Genomic DNA, 23,303 nt, shown 5'->3' with positions numbered 1-23,303 from the left:
TATATATTGTCAGTGCAGTGTGTATAGCTAGAGAGGCTGTGCGACCTGGCAGCAATGCAAGCTCTCTAGAGTGACTTTACCTATCTTCTTCTTGTTCCTCAAACAGTCCCTTTTCTCTCAAACTCAAATTCAATTCATGGGTTTCTTGTTTTAGCTTCTGGGTGTTCTCCATTTCATTCATTTCCTTGATTTTTTGTTGTAAAAATTTGATCTTGATTCTTTTGAAGCTTTGTCAGAAATTTTTATGGGTTCGGGTTTTCAGTTTTTTGGCTGATCGATTTTTTTTTTTTTTGAGTTTATTTCTTTTTATTGTGGAGGAAATCTTCCAATTTTTGTTTGTCATTGTAAAAGAGAATATTTTTCCGGGAAAATGAAGGTTACCCAGAAAGATTCCGAGAAAATTGTTTGGGATCAGATGAGGAGTTCTTCAGGTAACTCCATTGTTATGGGTCAAAGCCGACCCTTGCCCAAAATCATCTTCTGTCTTATGCTGTTCGTCTGTGTAACTTACGTCGTTTACACTCTTAAGCTCATCACAACCTCACGCGTCGGCACTTGCGACGACGAATCACTCTTCACCACCGGCCAAAAGCTCACTACTGTGGTACTCTCTAACAGCCACAACAGCAGCTCCGCCACCGCTGCTGATGACTCCGCGAAGTCCGTCCAGATTGCCCGGCGCAAATCTCGAGAAACGGCGGAGAAGACTGAAATACGACATGTCGTTTTCGGAGTTGCGGCGTCGGCGAGTCTGTGGACCCAGAGAAAGAACTACATCAAGCTCTGGTACAGACCCAAGACAATGAGAGGTGTCGTTTGGCTTGATAAAATCGTGGAGAAAGACGGTGGCAGCGATGAAGAAGATGACCGGAAACTCCTCCCGCCGTTGAAGATATCGAGCGATACGTCGGTGTTTCCCTACACTAACAAGCAGGGTCACCGCTCGGCTATTCGGATCTCGCGGATCGTGTCGGAAACGCTCCGGCTTGGGCTCAAGGACGTGAGGTGGTTCGTAATGGGGGACGACGACACCGTTTTCGTCACCGACAACCTGGTGAGGATCTTAAGGAAGTACGACCATAACCAGATGTACTACATCGGAAGCCTGTCGGAGAGTCATTTGCAGAACATTTTCTTCTCGTATGGCATGGCCTACGGCGGCGGTGGCTTTGCCATTAGCTACCCTTTGGCCAAAGCTCTTTCAAAAATGCAGGACCGCTGTATTCATCGCTACCCGGGATTGTACGGCTCCGATGACCGAATGCAGGCTTGCATGGCCGAACTCGGTGTTCCACTCACTAAAGAAGTCGGTTTTCACCAGGTTTGTAACTCGATAATTTAACTCAATTTCAATTATTGCTTTTTTGGTTAATATTAGCTTGGTATTTGATTACGTTACGAAGTATCGATTTGATTATTTTATAACCTTATTATTGTTATTATAATATCTTCTGCTTTCTTGAAATGTCGGCAAGAATATTAATTGTCTGGTTTTTGTTTATGGTCTCGGTATTCAAGACTAAGAACTAGTCAAGTACATAATTATAACCTACTACTATAGTCTAATAAATCAAATTGAGACTTGTTCTTGTTCTAAACAGAGTGAAAACTTATTCTGGTGTACCTTTTCAATTTGTTATTACAACATCGATCACGGCTAATAATTTCTTGATAGAAGCTTTTGGTGACTGAGTTGTTCACAATTATAAAAGAGGGGCCTTATTTTCAATCCCTTAACTAACCCACCTACCTAAGCTGCTTAAAGTCTCCCAGTTATATTTTTTCAACTAGCAAAGTAATCATAACATTAATGTCTTTGACATATTGATTACTGAATTCCAGACATTTTACAGTGTATACAAGTACACAATGCGATGGTACATTTTACTTTTGTTGATTTCAGCCAATGAGTACTTAATCGTGGCAGACTTATCTTGTAGCAAATTTGATGTTTGAACCACTTTAGTTCCCATGGTTCTGTTCTTCGTTTATAATCATGGAAACCATTGCCATTATAGTAACATTTTTGTTTTTCGATTCAGTATGATGTGTATGGGAACTTGTTCGGGCTCCTCGCAGCGCATCCAGTGACGCCATTGGTGTCCCTGCATCACCTTGATATCGTCGAGCCAATTTTCCCTAATGTTACTCGTGTGGAAGCTCTTCAAAGACTTAATGCTCCAATCAAGTTGGACTCAGCTGCAATCATGCAACAATCCATTTGTTACGACAATTCCAAGAGCTGGACCATTTCTGTTTCGTGGGGTTTCGCTGTTCAAATCTTCCGAGGTGTCTTTTCACCTCGCGAGATAGAGATGCCATCAAGAACGTTTTTGAATTGGTACAGAAGGGCAGATTACATAGCTTACGCGTTCAATACTCGTCCTGTTAGCAGAAATCCATGTCAAAAACCTTTTGTGTTTTACTTGTCCAAGACAAAATTCGACCATTCGAAGAATCAAACGGTTACCGAATATGTCCGTCATCGAGTTCCACACCCTCTCTGCAGATGGAAGATGGCTGATCCTTCTTTGTTTAACATAGTGAAAGTTTTCAAGAAGCCTGACCCAGATCTTTGGAACAGGGTAAGTTTCTCCATTTTGAGTCTTGTGAATATAAGAACATTCTTCTTTACTACTATTTGTTTTTGACACAAAATGCTTATTTTGACATTCTTCTTTGAATGTCTTTTTCTAGTCTCCAAGAAGAAATTGCTGCAGGGTTGTGGAGTTTTCAGAGAAGAATAAAACTATGATAATCGATGTTGGTGTGTGCAGAGATGGTGAGGTGAGCGAAATTAAAGAGACAACTCAAAAACATAGAAGTGATGTCTAATTTTGTTGTTTTTTTTTCTTCTTTTTTTCTATCCCATTTTTCATTTCATTTCATTTCTTAATTTGTTATATTGTCTTTTCCAATTTTGCTTGATTGAAGCAATTATTGTTGGTACCTAAAAGAGGAAAAGAGAAAAAAAAAATGTTGTTATTGTACAAAATGCCTAGTGGACATATTATAGATGTCTAAGTTGTTAAACATTTATTTAATAATACTTATATTCTCCTTAGTGGGATTTTTGTTTTCTTGGTTTGGATTGATAAAACAATCCAACACTTCTACTATTTGTTTATATTTATTTTAGTTGTGCTGAAAAAGAAACTTTAAACACATGGTTTTAATTGGTGTAAAGTACCACAAGTGCCATATTAATATAAGCAAATGCATTTGGTGAAATGATAATGTTGGCCTTGAAGAAATTTTTAGCTTAAAAGGACACTCAAAACTAGCTCCAAAATTGGACTGGAATGTGCTAGACTTGGTGTGGGGGTCCAAAAATGATCCTAATGTTTGTGAATCTGAAAATCTATAATATATAAAAGCTATTAAGTAAAAGACAATGGTCTTGGGTTTTAGTAGGTGAGCTTGACAGAAGAGTTATCATCACCATTATTAAATGATTAATACTTTATGTATATTAATACCATACTGTACACTGGTATTAAATTAACATAATGGTTTGTGATGACTCACTATAGTGTACAGTATTGATAATAATAATAATCCTAGTACTATTGGCAGCACAATAGTAGACTATAATTGACCTATTATACCCTTTATTTTATTAAAAATGTTTCATGTAGGTTCCAAAGCTGAATTTTGCAGCTGCTTGGATTGTGTTTGGTATTTTCCCAAATTTAATACAAAAAAAGAAAAAGAAAATCACACTTGAAAGAATATTCACCATCCCATTGGTACTATTTTAATTCATTAAATAGGTCAATTTCTAACCCAAAGGTCAATTTCATTGAAATATGGGGATTATTCTACTAAATTGTAAAAATAAGTTAGATTTGTGGGGCCTCACTATTATATTTGTTGGGGTATGAGAATTCATTATGTATATATATATAAATATGGAATTGTGAAGTTTTGACTGGTGCATGGTCCATCATAGACCAATCTTTATCAATGAATTTGTCACATACAGTTCATTATTAATGCACTAAAACAAGTTAATGTTAATTTATTTAATTTTTTTCCCCACTTTTTCCGTCAATATAAAAGGTCCTTTCTGCTTCACTTTTTCATGATAATTTCTTGAGGTTGAACAAGGATTAATTATGTAAGATTACTTTTTAATGATTATGATATTGCACCCTAATTTTAATACTGTGTTTTTTTTTTTCAATTCTTTTATTTCATCTTAATACTTTTATTCTCAACTCTTTAAATCATATGGTTAACTAAAGCATTTATTTTTAATAACTTTTGCAGCTATATTCTTAATCATTTATACTTATATTTAAAGTTTGTACATATTTAAAAAAAAATGAAATAAATGGTGTGTATTGTAAGGGATTAGAATGCACTCCAAACCATAGTAATTAAGAACCGTATTAATGAAGAAAATAAACGACAACCAAAAGTGTCGGCAAACTTTTCTTTTGAGATTTGGTATTTCTTTGTGGAAGGTGTGTATACTTATTTAATACACCTGAAAACAGAAAGATTTGGCCTATTTTAAGATTACTTTTACTGGGGACGACTTTTTTGGGGATCACTATACTGGGACATGCATTTTGCTCCATTGACAGTAGTATTTATGTTTTTGGTATGTGTAAGAATTATAATATAATTTTTTATAAGGGTATTTGTGGTATAAATATTCAATATTTCACATTTATTATAGTTAAATATTTAATTTTTTTATTTTTACGACAAAAATATCCAATGTTCAATATATGTTAAAGACAAATACTTAATATTTTTTATCTGCGGTAAAAATACTCAAAGTTGCTGAAACATTACTTTTATAAGTACATTCTCTATGAAGTTGTTGACTGTTGACTCATCAGATATGTAAAACTCCATAATTTTGGTATTTTTGTTATTAAAATATGTATTTTTTTAAAATTTGAATTAATTTAAAATTTTTTCTAATTTAAAATATATATTTTTAAGAAAAATATTATGAAATTGACCGATTACAAATGGATAAATGTCTATTTAGTCAACATGTTTAACAGTGCTAACAGATGCGGTACTTGCAGAAGCATTGTTTTAGCAACTATAAGTATTTATCTTTAACATATAGTGAATATTGAATATTTTTTTCGTAAAAATAAAAATTAGATATTTAATTATAACAATTATAAAATATTAGGTATTTATACTGTAAATACATTTTTTATACGATACTGTGCGTTATAATTATTTATGAATTCCACCAGCTTTTAAACAAGATTCAAAAGATTTAGAATTTTTATACTTTTGTTTAGAGGAAAAAGAAAACTTTTTTTAAACAAAAATGAAGAAAAGGATTTGACATTGAATTTAGAACTGATTGTATTGAAACGCGATTCGAGTCTAAATTCTTTGGAGTTGGTTTCTTTCTATAGTTGAAAGAGAAGTCTGTGCCGTCTTGACTAAAGTCGATGAGATGAAAGTAAAATGGGCAGACGAGGAGTGAGTGGGCTCCATGGCCCAACTTTTGGAGTCTGTCTTCTTTTTCTTGATAAATGAAAATTGTGTGATGAAGATAGCGCATCGTTTTTCGAGGTAAAAATAAGTGGGCCCTTGGCCCGTGCCACACACTAGTTGTTAATACCTCTTTTGAAAGAATTCCCAACATCTTACTTCTCTTGTCAGAAATGTAGTATAGAGGCTAGAGGAAAGGGTGTCCTTTTTTTTGTCATTCCATGTTTAAAATCTTTTTGTTTTTTCTTATATTTCCCCTGCAACATTACCTTAATTTGTTTCCCTTTCTTCTTTTCTCCATTCCATTCCTGAAATCTCATTTTGTCTCAGTTTTAAAGGTTCAAAACATATTTATGTTTTTAGTGGTAAAAAATGGGCTTAGGTCCATCAAAGCCCATTAACAAAACATGCTCAAACTAGTCTATAAAGGTCAAAAAAAAGTCAAGCCAAGTAAATGCCCATCAAGATGCATTCACGAGCCCAATCTTCCAAAATGGGCGACTTGAGTCGTGACCTATAACTCACTCAGAACAGATACCTATCTAAACAGGTGGGAGTCAAAGGACAGATAGTGAAGGGTGTGTAGTTCTAAAATCGACATTCGAAGTAGCAGTCTTTTCTCCATAAACGGGGAAGAGACAACTTGGGCCATATGATTGAGAGAGCACCGTCTCTCCCGGAGTGGCTTACAAAATATCATTTCTTTTGGTCCTTATATTTTTTTTAAAAGTGCCGTCGGACGTGAATATGTTTTGTTAAATGATAATTTATATTATGTATTTTACAAAATAAATCAAATATTATTATGATACTAAATTTTATTAAAATATTTTTAATTATTAGGTCGTTAGAGTATCTGTAACCAAATGGAATTACCCCATATATATGGGGTTGGTGTGCTGAAATGCCTCCAACCAAATGGGATACTTAACAACATTTAGCCGTGTGTCAACAGTGACACGCCATATATGCCGTGCACTGTTCACACGGCAAAACTTTTTTTTTTTAAATATAAATATATTTATATTTTTTATATATATAAACATATGAGTATTATTTGGGTCTATATTTTATGTTAGCTTTTTTAAATTATAAATACACATATAATTTAATTTTTGAAATAAAATTTCAAATATTTCATAATTAATTTTTTATATAATTTATTTTAATTTGTGTGAAAATTCTTACTCTACACTATAAGAAAATAAAATTAACATTGAAATTGATTAATTAAATAAATAAATAAATGATAAAATAATATAATAATAAAAAGAATATTCTATTTTATTAAAAAATAATATAATAATAAATACTATATTTTTTGGTGTAATTTTTGGTGTTGTGGTTGGAATGAAAAAAAAAATATGGTGCTAAGATTCCTTAGTTTTGGTGTTGGTGCAACACCATATATGGAGTAATAGGTTGGAGATGCTCTTAGAGATGTAACGAGTTCACAAAAGCAGAGAAAGTGAGCGATGAGCTAAAAATGAAATATTATATTTGAAAATATTTTGATCAAAATCAGATAAAGAGTATTATTTTGATCTATTTTATAAAACCAAAAATTTAAATTTTCGTTTAATAAAACACACAGTCAAATTAGTATTTTCTCTTTCTCAAACTAAGGTGGGAAGATACAACTATGACACTATTACTATATATATAGCCAATCTTCACTCTCTCAATTCATTACGTTCTATCAGTCTCAACTTCAATGATTTGAATCAACTCATAATCATCACTTAGTCACTGAGACAGGAATTATTTTACTTATTGTTATTCTCTTGTGTTTTACTTTAAGATTGTAAGTTTACTGACTTGACTTTCTTCCCCTAAGATTTTTCAGCTACTCTTTTCTTTATTGAATAAGTTGTCTTGTCACTGCCAGTGAACAATCATCTCCAATTATTATAAACTTTTTCATCTACGATATACACAAAGTTTCTTCTTAATAAAAATTGAACAATGAGATGTTAAAATTACATCTTACTATTACATGGAAGTTTTTTGGTTTAGTCGTAATAGTAATACTATCTATGTGGTAGATTTTAGCATTTATTCTATATATACACATGTACACAAAATATCAGTTGGCAAATAGAATATAAGTAATTACCAAATCACCTCATTTTGTATTTTGGGCTGCTCTATCTGTTAAACAATATAATTAGTAGCCTCTTTTTTTTGCATTAATATATTTGTTTTATCTGTACTAAGGGCACGTGGATCGTGGTCCCTTTATCCTTTGTCTATATATATTGAATTGTACAGAACTCTTTTTTTTCAAGGAAAAGGAAGCCTTCTCCCTTAACCCCGATCCAACACTCCACTCCTTCTTCCCCTTTCCCATCAATTCCTTCAGTAAACCAACCAATTTCGGTAAAATTAGATGAACACAACTTTGTGGTTTGGCAAACCCAGATGCTCAATATTATTATTGCAAATGGTCTGGAGGATTTCATCAATGGCTCCCGTCCATGTCCGGCCCTCAACGGCACCGACCCGACTGCTCCACTTGCTCATGATTTTCAAACTTGGCAGAGATACAATCGTTTGGTTATGAGCTGGATTTATGCTTCTATTAGTGAATCCATGTTGGGTCAGATTGTGGGTTATACCACTGCATTTGATATTTGGCATGCCTTGGAGCAAATCTATGCCGCTGCTTCATTCTCTCGCCTCTCGGAACTTCGTACTCAGCTGCAACATCTGAAGAAGGATGGCCTCACGACCTTTCAATATATCCAGAAGTTTCGGGGTCTTTGCAATACCCTTGCTGCCGCTGGAGAACCCGTTTCCTACACCGATCAGCTGATCTATTTCTTGGACGGTTTGGGTCGTGACTACAATGCTTATGTTACACCCATTCAGGCACGGGCTGACAAACCCACCATGGAGGAGGCCTATAGCTTGCTTCTCAACTACGATGCTCGGCTCACTCGTCAAAACTCCATTGATACACTTAGCTCCCTTCAAGCCAACTTTGCTACTTTTTCCCCTCATCGATCTAAATACAAACCCCACTCTTCTAACCCAACCTCTGGTTCCTCTTCTCCAAACCCCCATCGACCCCCTCCGTTTTCCTCTCCTCCGCCTCGATCGTCCCCTACTTGGACCTCTACCCAGTCCCCTCATCATTCCTCATCCCGGTCTCCCAATCCACATCGCCCCAAGTGCCAAATATGTTTCAAAGTGGGCCATACTGCAAATGTTTGCTACCATAGACAAAACATGAACTATCACCCTTACCAGCCCCCACCGAGTCCATTTAATGCCTTCTTCTCTCAACAAACCCATGGCCTCCCGTCTTCCCAGTCCACATCAAGACCACTCCCTCCGTTCCCTCCATCGACTGCTGGTCTCCTGCCTTCTCCATCTGCTCCTGGCCATGTTCCCTATTCGGATCCCTCTTGGTACATGGATTCCGGGGCCTCTCACCACTTTACCCCGGATCTTAACTTGCTAGAGAGCGCCCAACCTTTCACCGGCACTGATCAGATTGCCGTGGGTACTGGTAAGCATGCTTCGATTTCTCATTTTGGTTCTGCTCATCTGCCCGCATATCATTCTGCCCTAAAATTATCTACTGTCTATCACTCTCCTTCCCTTTCCAAAAATCTGCTCAGCGTGTCTAAGTTGTGTGCTGATAATGATGCTTTTGTTGAATTTTATCCCCATTGCTTTTATGTTAAACATCAGGTTAGCAAACAAATTCTTCTCACCGGACTTCTTGATAACGGCATTTACAAAGTCTCGAGTCCAGCCACCACCGCCTCTGTCACTCCATTTCACCTGTTTCAAGTCTCCACTACTGATCCAAATCTGTGGCACTCTCGTTTGGGACACCCTGCTTCCGATGTTACACATCGTGTTTTAACTTCTTGTAATTTTTCCATTTCCAAGAATTCTAAGCTTTCCTTTTGTACTGCTTGTCAACAAGCCAAATCTCATAGGCTTCCTTTTCCGATTTCTGTATCCAGGGCTACCAAGCCTTTTGAATTAATACACAGTGACTTATGGGGTCCTTCCCCTGTTTCTTCAATTACTGGTGTTCGCTATTTCATATTGTTTATTGATGATTATTCCCGCTTTACTTGGTTATATTTACTTTCATCCAAAGATGAGGCCCTCCCTGCATTTCTTACCTTCAAACAAATGATTTTTACTCAATTTGACACCTCCATTAAGCATGTTCGCACTGATTGGGGAGGTGAATTTCGATCCCTCACCTCTGTTTTTGCCTCTCATGGCATTATTCATGAACTGTCCTGCCCCCACACTCCTCAACAAAATGGGAGGGTGGAACGCAAAAATCGCCATGTTGTTGAAATGGGCCTTGCCTTACTTGCCCATGCCTCGGTTCCCTTGTCCTATTGGCCCTATGCCTTTACCGCTGCCACATATCTCATTAATAGGCTGCCAACCCGTGTTCTGAATCTCACTAGCCCATACTTCATCTTATATAACAAACAACCTCAGTATGCTCATCTTCGTGTCTTCGGCTGTGAATGTTTTCCTTTTCTTCGGCCCTATAATACCCACAAATTAGAGTTTCGCTCTCAATCTTGTATTTTCCTCGGTTATAGTAGTCGTCATAAGGGATATCTCTGTCTCAATCTTGCTTCTGGCCGTCTCTATGTCACTCGCCATGTTGTGTTCAATGAACGTCACTTTCCCTTTTCCGCTGCTGTCCCCTCTTCCCCAACTCAAACACCTCACTCTGTTGTTACTTCTCTGCCCTTTATTCCTCCCCCTCCTCGTTCTTCCGCTCCCTCCTCATTACCCTCTCACCTTACTCCTCCTTCATTGCTGTCCGCTCCTTGTTCGAACCTACCAATATCACCACCTTCCGTGTCCTCATCTCTCCCATCCTCCTCTTCCTCTAAAACTACTACGGGTCACCCGACTTCTGTTTCTTCTCCATCCCCACCTCCTCTTGGCCATGATCCTCACCCACATAAGCAAACATGCATACCTCAGAATACTCACTCCATGATTACAAGAGCTAAGTTTGGCATTTTTAAACCAAAGTTGTTTTCAAGCATCCTTGCAAGTGTGCCTGTTAAACCATCTAACTTTACTGAAGCAACTAAAAAGGACGTCTGGAACACAGCCATGCAAACTGAAATGACTGCTTTGCGGTCACAAGGCACCTGGGTACTTGTTCCCCCTCCTTCGGATGCTAAAATAGTGGGCTGTAAGTGGGTGTACCGGATCAAATTACATGCTGATGGCACTGTTGAACGGTACAAAGCCCGATTGGTCGCCAAAGGCTACCACCAAACTCATGGTCTTGACTTTCATGAGACCTTTAGCCCGGTGATCAAGCCAACTACCATTCGCCTTGTTCTGAGTATTGCTGTCTCTCACAATTGGCCTATTAAACAGCTTGATATTCAAAATGCATTTCTTCATGGGGATCTTGAAGAAACAGTCTACATGCGCCAGCCCCAAGGCTTTGTTGATCCAGCCCGACCCACTCATGTCTGTAAGTTACTCAAGTCCTTATATGGTCTTCGTCAGTCTCCTCGGGCTTGGTTTATGAAACTCAGCCATGCCTTACTTCACTGGGGTTTTCAAGCTTCCCGGGCTGACACTTCCATGTTTTACTTCTCTGCTGGCACTTCTTTTCTGATTGTTCTCGTGTACGTAGACGATATCATTATCACAGGTTCATCTTCCACCACCATTACTGCATTAATGACTTATCTTCATGGTCAATTTGCTGTCAAAGATCTCGGGGATTTACATTACTTTCTGGGTTTGGAAGTTCACCGCTCCTCTGCTGGGTTACACTTAAGCCAAACCAAATATTTCAGAGATGTGTTATCTAAATCTGGATTGTTGGATTCCAAACCGATGTCCACTCCTCTTGCTTTGGGCTCTCTTTCTTTACATGATGGCAGCCCCTTACCGTGCTCTACTGAATATCGGAGTCTAGTTGGTGCTCTTCAATATTGCACCCTTACACGGCCTGACCTTTCCTTCACAGTTAACAAACTATGTCAATTTATGCACTCCCCCACTGATGCTCATATGCAGGCTGTCAAACGTGTTCTTCGTTATTTGAAGGGAACAAGTCACCTTGGTTTGCTGATACAACCCAACTCGGATCATGTTCTTCACGCCTTCACTGATGCAGATTGGGCCTCGTGCCCCAACGATCGACGTAGTACTAGTGCTTACTGCATTTTTCTTGGCCATAATCTCATCTCGTGGTCCTCCTCCAAACAAAGAGTCGTCTCTCGCTCCAGCACAGAGTCGGAGTACCGCGCACTGGCCAATGGAGCTGCTGAAGTTTCCTGGATTCAGTCTCTTCTGTCTGAGTTGGGAATGACGTTGTCTCACCCTCCTATTCTTCACTGTGACAACATTAGTACCTTACATTTGGCATCCAACCCTGTCCTATATGCTCGAACTAAACATGTCGAATTGGACTGTCACTTCATTCGTGATCGTGTACTTAACAAAATGCTCAGCCTATCCTACACTCCATCTGATGAACAACTTGCCGATTGTCTTACGAAGCCGCTGGCATCTCATCGTTTTCATGCTCTTCGTACCAAACTCAATGTGCTACCACGCCCAATGAGTTTGAGGGGGGATGTTAAACAATATAATTAGTAGCCTCTTTTTTTTGCATTAATATATTTGTTTTATCTGTACTAAGGGCACGTGGATCGTGGTCCCTTTATCCTTTGTCTATATATATTGAATTGTACAGAACTCTTTTTTTTCAAGGAATACAACAATATTTTTTCCTTCTTTATTTTTCTCTTTACTATCTAATAGTTTTATTTCAAATTAATGTTACAAATAATTTGTTTCAACGTAAAAATTGTGGAGTTGGATTGGGAGTAGTTGTAAAGGATTGTCATAGCCTCATACCAATATTCTTATTGCATATTCTTCTCCTATTCAATTTACAACTTCATTGGATTTTATTGAGCACATGGTCATTGGCTTTGTTTATAGGTTGGGTCACTCTAACGTGACTATTGTTTTGATATTTTTGTTATTAATTTTCTTAACCCTTTGGATCATGGATACGTTTTTAGTAAGAAAAAAAATAAAAAAAATTTCATTTTCTCATGTTTGAATTTATATAAAGAATTAAAAAAAATTAGAAAAAATAAAACTTAAATATAGTATAATTTTATAAATTTAGAAATATTATAAATATATCTAGAAAGAAAAAATATTTTCCTCAATTTTTTCACAATATTTTTTTAACAAAAAAATTCTTCAGGAAGATTTAAGATCCAACAATCCCTAAAGGTAGAGAGTCTGGATTTTTTTTATTTATTTTTGACAAAATTTGCTATGTGTTTAAAGAGTGAGCACATTTGAACTTAGAAATTTTTGTATTGTATTTGACAATTTACGAAAACTAACATTTACATTTTATATATATAATTGAATCATAACAATATTTTATTCAACCAAAAAAAAATTGATTTCTAAAATAACTATCGGTATTCGTTGCATTGTTATATGTAGGGGTTCGTTATAAGATTTACTTTTTTATTTATTTATTGTAAGAATGAGATTGATTTTTCTTGATGTTGTTCCAAACTATACGAATGAAATATCATGTAATAGTCTTTTGATTCTTGTTTTTTTTTGTTTTTTTATAAGAAAAAGTATGTTCTCTTAAGGTGAGAAAATGATCGTTAGAATTTTATTTACAATTGATTGAACTTTCAGAATGAAAATATGTAGAGACCATATTAGGCTCATTGCCATCAAATAATTTTCAACTGTTGACTCCAGCGTATACGTAGTAGCTAGTTTTGTACATACCCCATTTATAATCTGACTATTCTATCTATATATTATTATTATCTTAATTTCAATTATTACACAAAATGGGGTTGTGCTTACAATTTATTTAATCGTTTAAAAAAAATTATTGAATTTGTATTATAACAATCTTATTAGTATGTGTAAACCTACTATAATATGCAATTTTGTAACTGTTTTTACATTTAAAATTTTCTAAATCAACATGAGTTGGTGTATGACCTGTTTTTTTATATAGGCAAGTTGAACAAGTTTTTGTGACCGCTAGGACCTTTTGAAACTCATATAACTGATGGGAGTGTTTAATTATATTGATTAAATTTGGGTACAGAATACTAAATATGAACGATTTCAAATTATATGTACTAGATGAAAATTATTGAAAACATAAAATACTAAAATTATATTTTAATAAAACACATAGTACTAAATATGTATTTATCCTTTTTGAAAAATACTTATTAATCAATATCTCCAAAATCTTAGCTACCACTTATAGTAAAAGAGTAATGAATTGTGCACACCAAAATATGTATCAATTTTTAACACTGCCATGAATAACTAAAATTTAAGGGATATTAATGAAGAAGTAATTTTCAAAATGACTTTCTATAATTATTTGGAATTATTATTATCAACAGCTACTAGTGACAACATCTTGCCAGCTATATATAATTTTTCAAACTTGAAAGATTTTTATTATTATTATTTATTCGTGGTAACCAGCTGGTAATCTAGCAGGTCACAACTAGGTTTTTTTTAAGGAATGGTTACAACTAGGTTGCCAAATAATTTTTTTTTTTTTAAAAGAACCAAATAAATTTATTTAATTTCATCTTATTATATATTCCATTACATTTTTAAGAACAGAAAGCTATACCAACAAGTTATATATATTCCTACATTTCTTAAATATGGTAATAACTTTCCCATTCTAAATGAAGTCTGAAAAGATATAAATTTACTTATTAGCTGAGATATGTCGCAAAATGATTGTTGAACGTTTTCAGGATTGGGAAAAACTATATGTGACTAATAATCATAATATATACATATATATACATGGTCACAGTATTTGGTAATTTAAAAATCATTTCACTTAAATTATATATTACTCATTATTATTTCTATTCTAATAAGTTAGAATTTCTAACATGTAGTAAGGCTTAGTTCGGCTGAGAAGGGTTTTGGGCTTGTCAAAATTGGGCCATGTAAAAGCTTTATTTTGTGCAGACAAGTTGGTATTGTTGGAGAGCCCCTCTCTCTCTCTCTCTCTCTCTCTCTCTAAATATATATATATATGAGTAATGATATGTGCATCCAAAATATATACCTAAACATTACACACAGTGACGTGATAGACTAGTTTAACTAATCATATTTATTAAAACTGAGACCCATTATTTTAAAAAGCACTGACATGTCACTGTGTGTAATGTTTGGGTACAGATTTTGAGTGCACATATTATTATTCTATATATATATATAGTGAAAATTACATTTTATATGGATTTTTCAATAAATTTTTAAAAAATATGACTTTTTTTTTACAAGTATTATTTTATGGTTTTTTAAAACTTGTATTCCCTTTTATGAGATTTTTCCCATATTTTTGTAAAAAAATCATTATTATGCTATATTTTTTTTCTCATAATCTGATTTTTTTTAATTAAATTTATCCATACAAATCAATAAAAGTTTAATTACCATATTTTTGCATATTAATAGCTAAAAAGCCATATTTATGAAAAAAGCCCATATATTTAATAAAGACATCATTTGTAATATTACACCAACTAACGTAACGTTGTTTTTTAAAATAGTGAGTCCCGTCTTAAATAAATATGATTAGTTAAGTAAAACTACGTACCACATCAGTTGGTATAATATTTTTGTGCACATATCATTACTCTTTAATTTAATTTTTTGTACTAGAAAGTACTATCATGAAAATATCCATGTACTACATGCATAAGATACAAATATTGAAGTGGGTAAAGAATATTGTTAGGAACACACTCTTAATTATTTATACACAAAATATATACCCCACATAAAATATTAATTAAATAGATGATATATATTAATGATAATCATAGTTTGCATGCATGTATGAATTGGAATTATGACCAAATTGAAATGGCACAATTAAATTATATATATGCCATTTAATTATATTTCTTCATTGCAAACTTATATTTATTATTTTTAAAATTGACCCAATAGGTGGCAGTTAATAATTTGTGTATATAATAGGATATTATAATAAGTAAACACAAGAGGTACGTATTATTAAGAAAATACATGCACAGAGAGTCATTTAAGTATACCTAAAATTTCATTCAATACAGGATCCGAAATTCAGAGCAATTAATAGGGCTGATCATGTAGAAAAAAGGTTACAAATGTTTTAAGTACGTATAATAAGTGAAACTGATATATAATTAATATGTAGAAGCAAATTTCAGCTATTACAGAAGAAAATAAAGTTTAAAAAATGCAAGTACGTCCAACCCTTATTAAATAAAGCATTTAGTTATGTGCATATGCATTCTTCTCAGAAAGACTGAAACCTAATAAAATATGTGGCCTATCAATCAATAATTCAAATGTATATTTATATATATACACATAAATATAATATAGCAGTATAGTATACGTATATTAAATTAAGAATACGTCTGCCATATTAATCAATGATGAATAATTTTTTTATTGGTTACAATATTTAGTTGGTTGGCATATCAATTCACGTACGTATAAAATATATATCATATACATATATATATATTTATATATTAATCTTCTCCAAGACGTACGATAGTGTCAATGATCCCATTATATACTTTTCTTTTCATATATTATATCATATACATACCAATAATAATGCATGTATATATACATATTGCGTTGGTATATGTATAATATACATATTTATGTGTACGTACATATATATATATATAAATATCAGAAAGCTTGAAAGAACAAAAGGATGAATGGAACCCCAAATGCTTTTCACACATGAGAAAAGAAAGCTTATTAAAGTGAGCTTTTTGATATGATATATGATATGATGATGATGATTCATGCAAAAGCAGAAGCATATAATAATAAACCCAACTCAAATGTGGGCAAAACAAAAAAGAAGCTGGCTCTCGCTGATTCCTCTTGGCATGGATCGATATTGAAATATCATATGAATATTAGGGACCACAACTACGAAACAAAGCAAACCCATAGTTTTGTAGTTTCGTTAGACTTGTCCTAATCTTCATCAAAACTATATATAAAGGAAAAACCAATCACAATTAATTATGCTACTAAATTTGATTTTTCTTCATTGAGAGGGGGCAATAATATATAATTGGTTAAATATGAATTAATGATGATGTATATATATCACCCGTGAAAATCTTTTGCCAAAACCTTTATACAAGAGCCACAAATGATTCCATCACAGAAATTGGCTCTTCATCAAAACTAGATCGAGTGTGGAAAAGTAAGAGATGTCATTCTATTATAATGCTAATAATATTGTTATATATCTATCATAATAATGCATTTATTAAACTATTTACATTGTTGTACCTAAATAGCATTAATATTCATAAAATTATATATATTTATATAACCTTAATAATATTAATAAATATAAAAAACTACTGTAAGAAAAGAGAGATATATATAGATTCAAAATTACTAGAGCTAGCCAAAAGAAAATTGACCATGATCATAATCATGTTCATGTCTAATCCAACCCCCAAGTATAGCTTTATGTACGTAAGTATAATGAAGTATTTTGGCTATAGAGATTATATATATATTCCTTAAATTCTATACCTAAAAAAGATGGTTTTAATAAAATATCTAAAATCATCACCACCATATATATTTTGTGATGATCATCATATCATAACAATCGATCGATCATACCAAGTCATGGAGCAACTGTGCTCCCATCAAATTCCTGTAAGGCAAATTCTGACCTTCTCCATCTAAGAGCGAGTACTGAACCGCCGGCTGACACTCATCCATGTGATGATCTCTCGAGTAAAATAGAGAGCTCTGCGAAGCGGGGTGAGAGAAAGCTAAGTTCACTCCGCCATGGCTCACTCCTCCTCCTCCTGCATGCTGCTGTAACCCTAATGTCAACGACACTCCTCCTCCTCCTCCTCCGCCGCCGCCGCCGTTGAACCCCACATTGTTATCATCATGGTATAAGACTGCGCCTCCCGCCGTGGCCTGCCCGGCTTGTTGATTGTACGACGAAAAGTCAAGCTCCTGCATTGATGACCCGAACGACACCTCCCCAAAACGACCAAAGTTTTGCTGTCGTTGGATGTTTTGTTGGTGGTTTTGTAGGGCTGTTTTGCTACCGCCGCCTGACCTAGACATGGGAGATTTTTCTGGGTTTATGACTATGGAAGAGAGGCATTCGGAGTCAATGCGGACTAGCTGGTCATGGGTTGGTTTCTGCTCTTGGTCGGTTTGGTTATTTCGACCCGATTGTCGAATCGGGTCGCCGAGAATATCGACCGTCACTACTCCATGATCAGGTGATGATGATGACGCTCCTCCGGCGGCCATGATATTATTGGCTTCTCTCTCCTTTGTCTCTTCTAAGTACATTTCTTCCACCATTGGCTTCCATAGTCTCACTCTTGCGTTGATGAACCAATTTGATACCTGTTCAATATCCCAATTAACATAAACTTAACAACAAACGCATCAAATTAATATTTAAAACAACATAAATATAGTATCACAAAATCAAGATATGACCTATACTATATATTCGTTAGTTGTTGATATACGTGTATATTATATTAGATCATGATTTCATGATATAATCATATATATATATTCATATAATATGATATATATGTAGACGTGCCTGGCTTCTTGAAAGGCCTGTTTGGCGAGCTAAGATAACTTTATCAACATCACTTGGGTACCTGCAAAAAGTTTTACATCGTATGAGAAACTTGTTTAATTAATATTCTCTTAGGTAGGTGAAAATTATATATAAGAGTAAAATGAAAAAAAAAATTTGGTATATTAGTACTTTTGTTTCAGAATATTATGAGACCCACAAGAGAATAACTGTAAGAGATAGACCAGGGAAAAAAAATCAACGAATGAAACCAAATCATTGATGATATAATATATATGTGTATTTATAAATATGACAAAAATGAAAAACGGAGGGAATCTAAATAATGGTGGATAGAAAACACCAAAGTCTTGCATTGTTTTTACAAGCCAAATATGATTGAGACTACACAACATGAGCTTCATATGTTGTTTTCCTTCGAATTTGGAAATAACATTAGCTTCTTTCATTAACTTGCTTATGTAACATTTCGTTTTTTAACTTTTATATAGAAACTAAAATTTTCCGGAGGGAATCTATAAGAGAAAAGTAACTGTTATATGACCAAAGAACGTTGTTAGAACTCATATTATTATTATTATTATTATTACTATTTACTGTACTAATTATTATTACTTACGGGTGTAAAAAATGTTCGAAGAGCCAAGCTCGGAGGACAGAGACGGAACGCTCAGGAAGGCCACGTTGAGGCCGCCATGGATGGCTCTCCATCATAGTCATCTGCTGAAACGCCCTTTGTTGCCTTAAGGTTTGGTCGAGAAGCCTGAGCCTTGGTGTCTCGCCTCTCGTCGTGCCTGGTGCGGCCCCAGTCGCATCCTTTTCCCCCATTGCCTTTCTCGTGGCCTGAATCTGATTCACTATCCCGTCTTTCAGGCACCTGAAATGCCTAGACATGGCTTTCGAAGCCAGCGCCGAGTACACCGTCGCCGCCCCGGCCCCGGCCACCGCCTCAAAAGATGACACCACCGACTTCATTTGGTCGCAGTAGTGCTTGTATCTTCTCTCAACCTACATAAACATACAAGGTCTTGATCATATTAAATATATTCCTCTAGATTTTTATTTATTATTATTATTATTTTTTTCTTATGAAAAGTGGGATATTGTGGGTGAAAAAAAATCTGAGGCCAGACATTTCAGACGTTGTGGACATTAATGAAAGGCCCCCAAGTCGCTTAATTAGTTCAAGAATTAATCAAGTTTGTACTTCCAAGACTGCCCTTTTGATATTATTCCATGAACAATTAACTATAACACTATACTCTTCATCATGATTTTTAATCGTATTATTGGACGAAAAATTATGATTTTTTTCATTTTCTTTTGAAGATCTTAAGTAATTAAGATTTGACATTTGAGGGGGAAAACAACAATAAATAAACTTTTTTATTTTAATGGCCATATAGTAATATATATAAAAGATTAAAAAAGAAAAGGTACTATTTTTTTTAATATTTATGAAGCCTTTTATTATGTGTACCTCTTCCAACAATGAAAGCAGCTTGGCTTTTCTCTTCTGCAATTCCATGAATTCAAGGGAGTAAAGAGACTTGTTTTTGGAAGAACTGGCGCCACTTCCATTATCAGTCTGATCTTCCCATGACTGTTTACTCATCTTTTGAGATTTTTGCTTCGTCATCAAATCGGTATGCTTAGTTCCAAGGCTACAAAACTCGTTCAGAAGCTCCTGAGCAGGGTTCAAGTACTTTGAGTTTCTCAGTTGGAACTGTCCTTGGTGATGGAGATTCACAGCTTTACCCAAAAACCCATCTTGATTCATATTGATATTCATTTGTTGGGTTTGCATATTTGCCGCTTTCCCAAAATACCCATCACGAGAACTACTAGAAGAAAGGAACCTCATATGATCATGATCTTGTTGATGATTTGTCTGTCTCAATTCAAAGCTTTGTAGTCCAATACTAGAAGGATTGGCTGAGCTTAAAGACAGTGATAGACCTTGACTTGGCCTCTCATTTCCCTCGCAAGGGAAAACACATCTCAAAGAAGAATCATCAACGAGGAACCTATTCTCTTGCCAAGGCCCAGTTGACTGCTGCTGCTGATGATGATGATGATGATGATCTGGTCCAACCATTAGATTCTCGCTACTAGTTTCCGAAATCCCAGTTGTGAAATGATCATAGAATTGATGGTGTTGATGATCATGATTAGTGGTGGACTCGTTGATCGTCTTGGAAGATGAAGGACCGGCGGCCTTGGAAATAGTACTAAAACCTTTCCACATAGAAGAAGGAGAAGCATTAGTTGTAGAAGTAGTAGCAGCAGTAGTATTATTATTGGTGTTAGTTTCCGTACTCTGGTTCTGTAGATTACTCTTCGAAAACCCAATCATCTCCATGCCTGTTGTCAAGTTGAAGATCTCAGGGTTGGACTCGTGAAACTCTTGGATCTGGTTGGTGAACTGAGTTTGAATATGGGTTGGACTCGGATTGTTACCTGGTGAAACGTCTGAGTAGCAGAAACCAGCTGATGAGACCATGTTATTCCTTGATTTTTCTTCACTGCAGAGTTCTCTATCAATATAACTATGGTTAAACCCTCAAGTACTGCTCCTTGTTATGCTGCTTCCTTCTAAGTTTCTTCTCTTCATATTATAGTGAGTACTGATGAAACTCAGAAGTACTACTACAACTCCACCACACCAGCTATATATCACAAAGAACAAATCAAACCCAGATATTAAAATTCAATATGAAAGCGATTATAGAATTTTGCATGTAAAGATATCAAGAAAGGCAACAAGTTTTCATCAAAAATTTAATTGACCGAGAAAAGGGATATATTCACCCTTTTGATCGGTTTAATAACACAAAACGAAAGGGTCAAAGTGTTTGGAGAAATAAGAACAAAAATCAGAGCCTTACAAAAGATGATGAATAAAGGGGACTAGATTATATATATATGCTATGGTGGAAAATATTTTATGTGGTGGATGACGGTGGATTGGAGCGTTTGGGAGATGAAGGGGAGAGAAAGAGAGAGAAAGTGTGGTCTCTTTTTTTTCTCAGAGTTCTTCCCCTAATAAGCCAACGAGATATAGTATGCCATGAAAGCCCAACCTAGGAAGAAAGAAAGATCATATATATCTCTTTTAATCAAAAAAATATTAGAAGGGATCAGATATAGACCATGACGATGATGACCCCCTTATGATACTATGCTCATCGATTCTTAGTTTTCATATATGCCTCTGCCAGACTCAGTACTTGCTTCTCTCTCTCTCTCTCGCCCAAGTGGGTCAATGCACCAAGATATAAATACATCCAAAATAGACTTCCTACAAGGAAAATTCTGATAACATCTACCCCACCTCAATTATTTCATGCCTCAATTAAAAAAGAGTATTATGGTGCTATTAAAAAAGTAATTAAGGAAGAAATAAACGACAAAAGTCACTATTTAATTACTTGTGCTACTATTATTAATGAATGAAAACAGTGAAAAAACTCTACAAAAAAGTACTAACTTTTTCATGAAACAGAGTCCAGCTGAGAACAAACAACAAACAGATGGTAATCATAAACCACGATCATCGTCCTTCTGCCTAGTACACACACTACAAGCCGCCAGCTGACCTTGTTTTTCTGCTTCTTAGTACTTCTAATGATTTTTCTCAAATACCCAAAATCCAATTTTCAATCTTTTTTATTTATTTATTTATTTTTTAAAATCATTAAAACAAAAGGAGTTTGGGAACAAAACCCAAGAAGCAAATTCCTAAGTTGGAGTTGTTCCCAGGCTTTTTCAGAAAGGGTTTTCAGTGAGAGAAGTTGTTATTGGTGGTGAAGTTGTGGACCTACTGAGCCTTGTTTCTTTTTATGCACAAAATAAATATAATAAAACTAAAAATGAGAGAAGGGTAAGTGAGTTGAGTGAAAGAAAAGAATAGATGCGCCTGGGCTTTGGCTTTGTGAAAAATGTTCCCATAATAAGGGACTGTTTGGGTGATGAGATGAGGTGGTCCAATGTTTTCCTATCTAATCCTCATTAATTGGTGTATTTAAGTATTCCACCCATTTATCTTCTCTCTCTCTCTCCTTTTCTCTCTTTCTTTCCCTCTCTCTCTCTCTCTATATATATATACATATGTATTTTTACATATTGCAAATATGGGACCGCATCTTTTCTTTTTATTTATGAGAATGAAAAATATGCCCTACTCCACGCGCCAACCATATAATGTCACAAGTCACACATAGTATATATGATAGAATATATATAGAGAGAAAAGAAGAGAAGAGAATTATTGTTCTTTATGTTCATATTATAAAATTTAAAGTCCAACCTTATACTTACTTAATAATGTGAAAACAATAGTATATTGGAAAGTGTTTTGATTTTTTGGCATTATTCTTGCATGAAAACAATAGTAGGGGTTAAAGTTAAAAATAACCCAAGTAAAAAGTACTCATTTGCAACTTTCAAAGAAGGCCAAATTACGTTCTTTATATTATTAATGTGATTAAGTGTTACAAAAGAAAAAAAAAAAAAAGGTGTGTGATAATTAAAGTTGGCCCCCTACCTAGTTTTCTAGGACCATGAAAAATGAGACATGTTTAAATAAAGGATACTTTGGAAAAAAATTGATTTCTAGTTTAAACATTTCAAAAGGTCCCTAATTTCAAGTCACATTCAAAATTTAAGAATTCTCATATTAATATAACATATTAACGTTCGAAATTAACTTTCCATGCAAAACTGTAACTAAAGTGTAAATTATTATTTTTTTATTTTCCATATCCACCACTTTTTTTTTTCTTTAAGTGGTTATCATGTGAACAACAATAATGGGTAATATTTTATTTAAATTACTCACTCACACACTTAAAATAGAGAATGGGTTTTGACACAAACAATATCAAATTAATTAGCTACATATATAAATATATGAAAATATTTTATTTCATTTTATATATATACACAACTAAATGATTTATTTATTTATTTAAAAAAATTTCTGTTAAAAGCAGGTGGTCCTATAATGAAGCTTTCTCCGCCGCTTACCATAATTCTCTTCTTTCTCTCTTACCCAATGCCCTACACATGCTGAAGTCACCCCTTTCTCTCTCTCTGGCTTAGTTTTCTCTGTTTGTATTTTCTATACAAA

General features: G+C 34.6%; 2 protein-coding genes across 8 annotated transcripts; one reads left to right on the top strand and one right to left on the bottom strand.

The window, feature by feature from the left end:
• LOC133778471 (uncharacterized) lies at positions 1–3,079 on the top strand. Its single transcript, XM_062218417.1, has 3 exons — positions 1–1,321; positions 2,043–2,585; positions 2,698–3,079. The coding sequence occupies exons 1-3, from the start codon at positions 371–373 to the stop codon at positions 2,833–2,835; spliced, it is 1,632 nt and encodes a 543-aa protein (XP_062074401.1). The 5' UTR covers positions 1–370; the 3' UTR covers positions 2,836–3,079.
• Positions 3,080–16,943: 13,864 nt separating this feature from the next.
• LOC133778470 (homeobox protein BEL1 homolog) lies at positions 16,944–21,816 on the bottom strand. 7 transcript variants are annotated; one of them, XM_062218416.1, is made up of 7 exons: positions 21,325–21,471; positions 20,633–20,841; positions 20,492–20,536; positions 19,653–20,410; positions 18,792–19,180; positions 18,173–18,233; positions 16,944–17,964 (listed from the first exon to the last, which is right to left on the bottom strand). In XM_062218416.1, the coding sequence occupies exons 2-7, from the start codon at positions 20,673–20,675 to the stop codon at positions 17,206–17,208; spliced, it is 2,055 nt and encodes a 684-aa protein (XP_062074400.1). In that variant the 5' UTR covers positions 20,676–20,841; positions 21,325–21,471; the 3' UTR covers positions 16,944–17,205. The 7 variants fall into 7 exon arrangements, with proteins under 7 accessions (XP_062074400.1, XP_062074398.1, XP_062074399.1 ...); XM_062218414.1 differs by having other exon boundaries at positions 20,492–20,841; XM_062218415.1 differs by having other exon boundaries at positions 19,653–20,536.
• Positions 21,817–23,303: the final 1,487 nt, after the last annotated feature.

The sequence above is a fragment of the Humulus lupulus genome, chromosome 5 (assembly GCF_963169125.1).
Source record: "Humulus lupulus chromosome 5, drHumLupu1.1, whole genome shotgun sequence".
NCBI classification, from domain to species: Eukaryota; Viridiplantae; Streptophyta; class Magnoliopsida; order Rosales; family Cannabaceae; genus Humulus; species Humulus lupulus.
The sequence above is the reverse complement of the archived record's forward strand: the minus strand, read 5'-3'. Positions and strand labels throughout refer to the sequence as shown.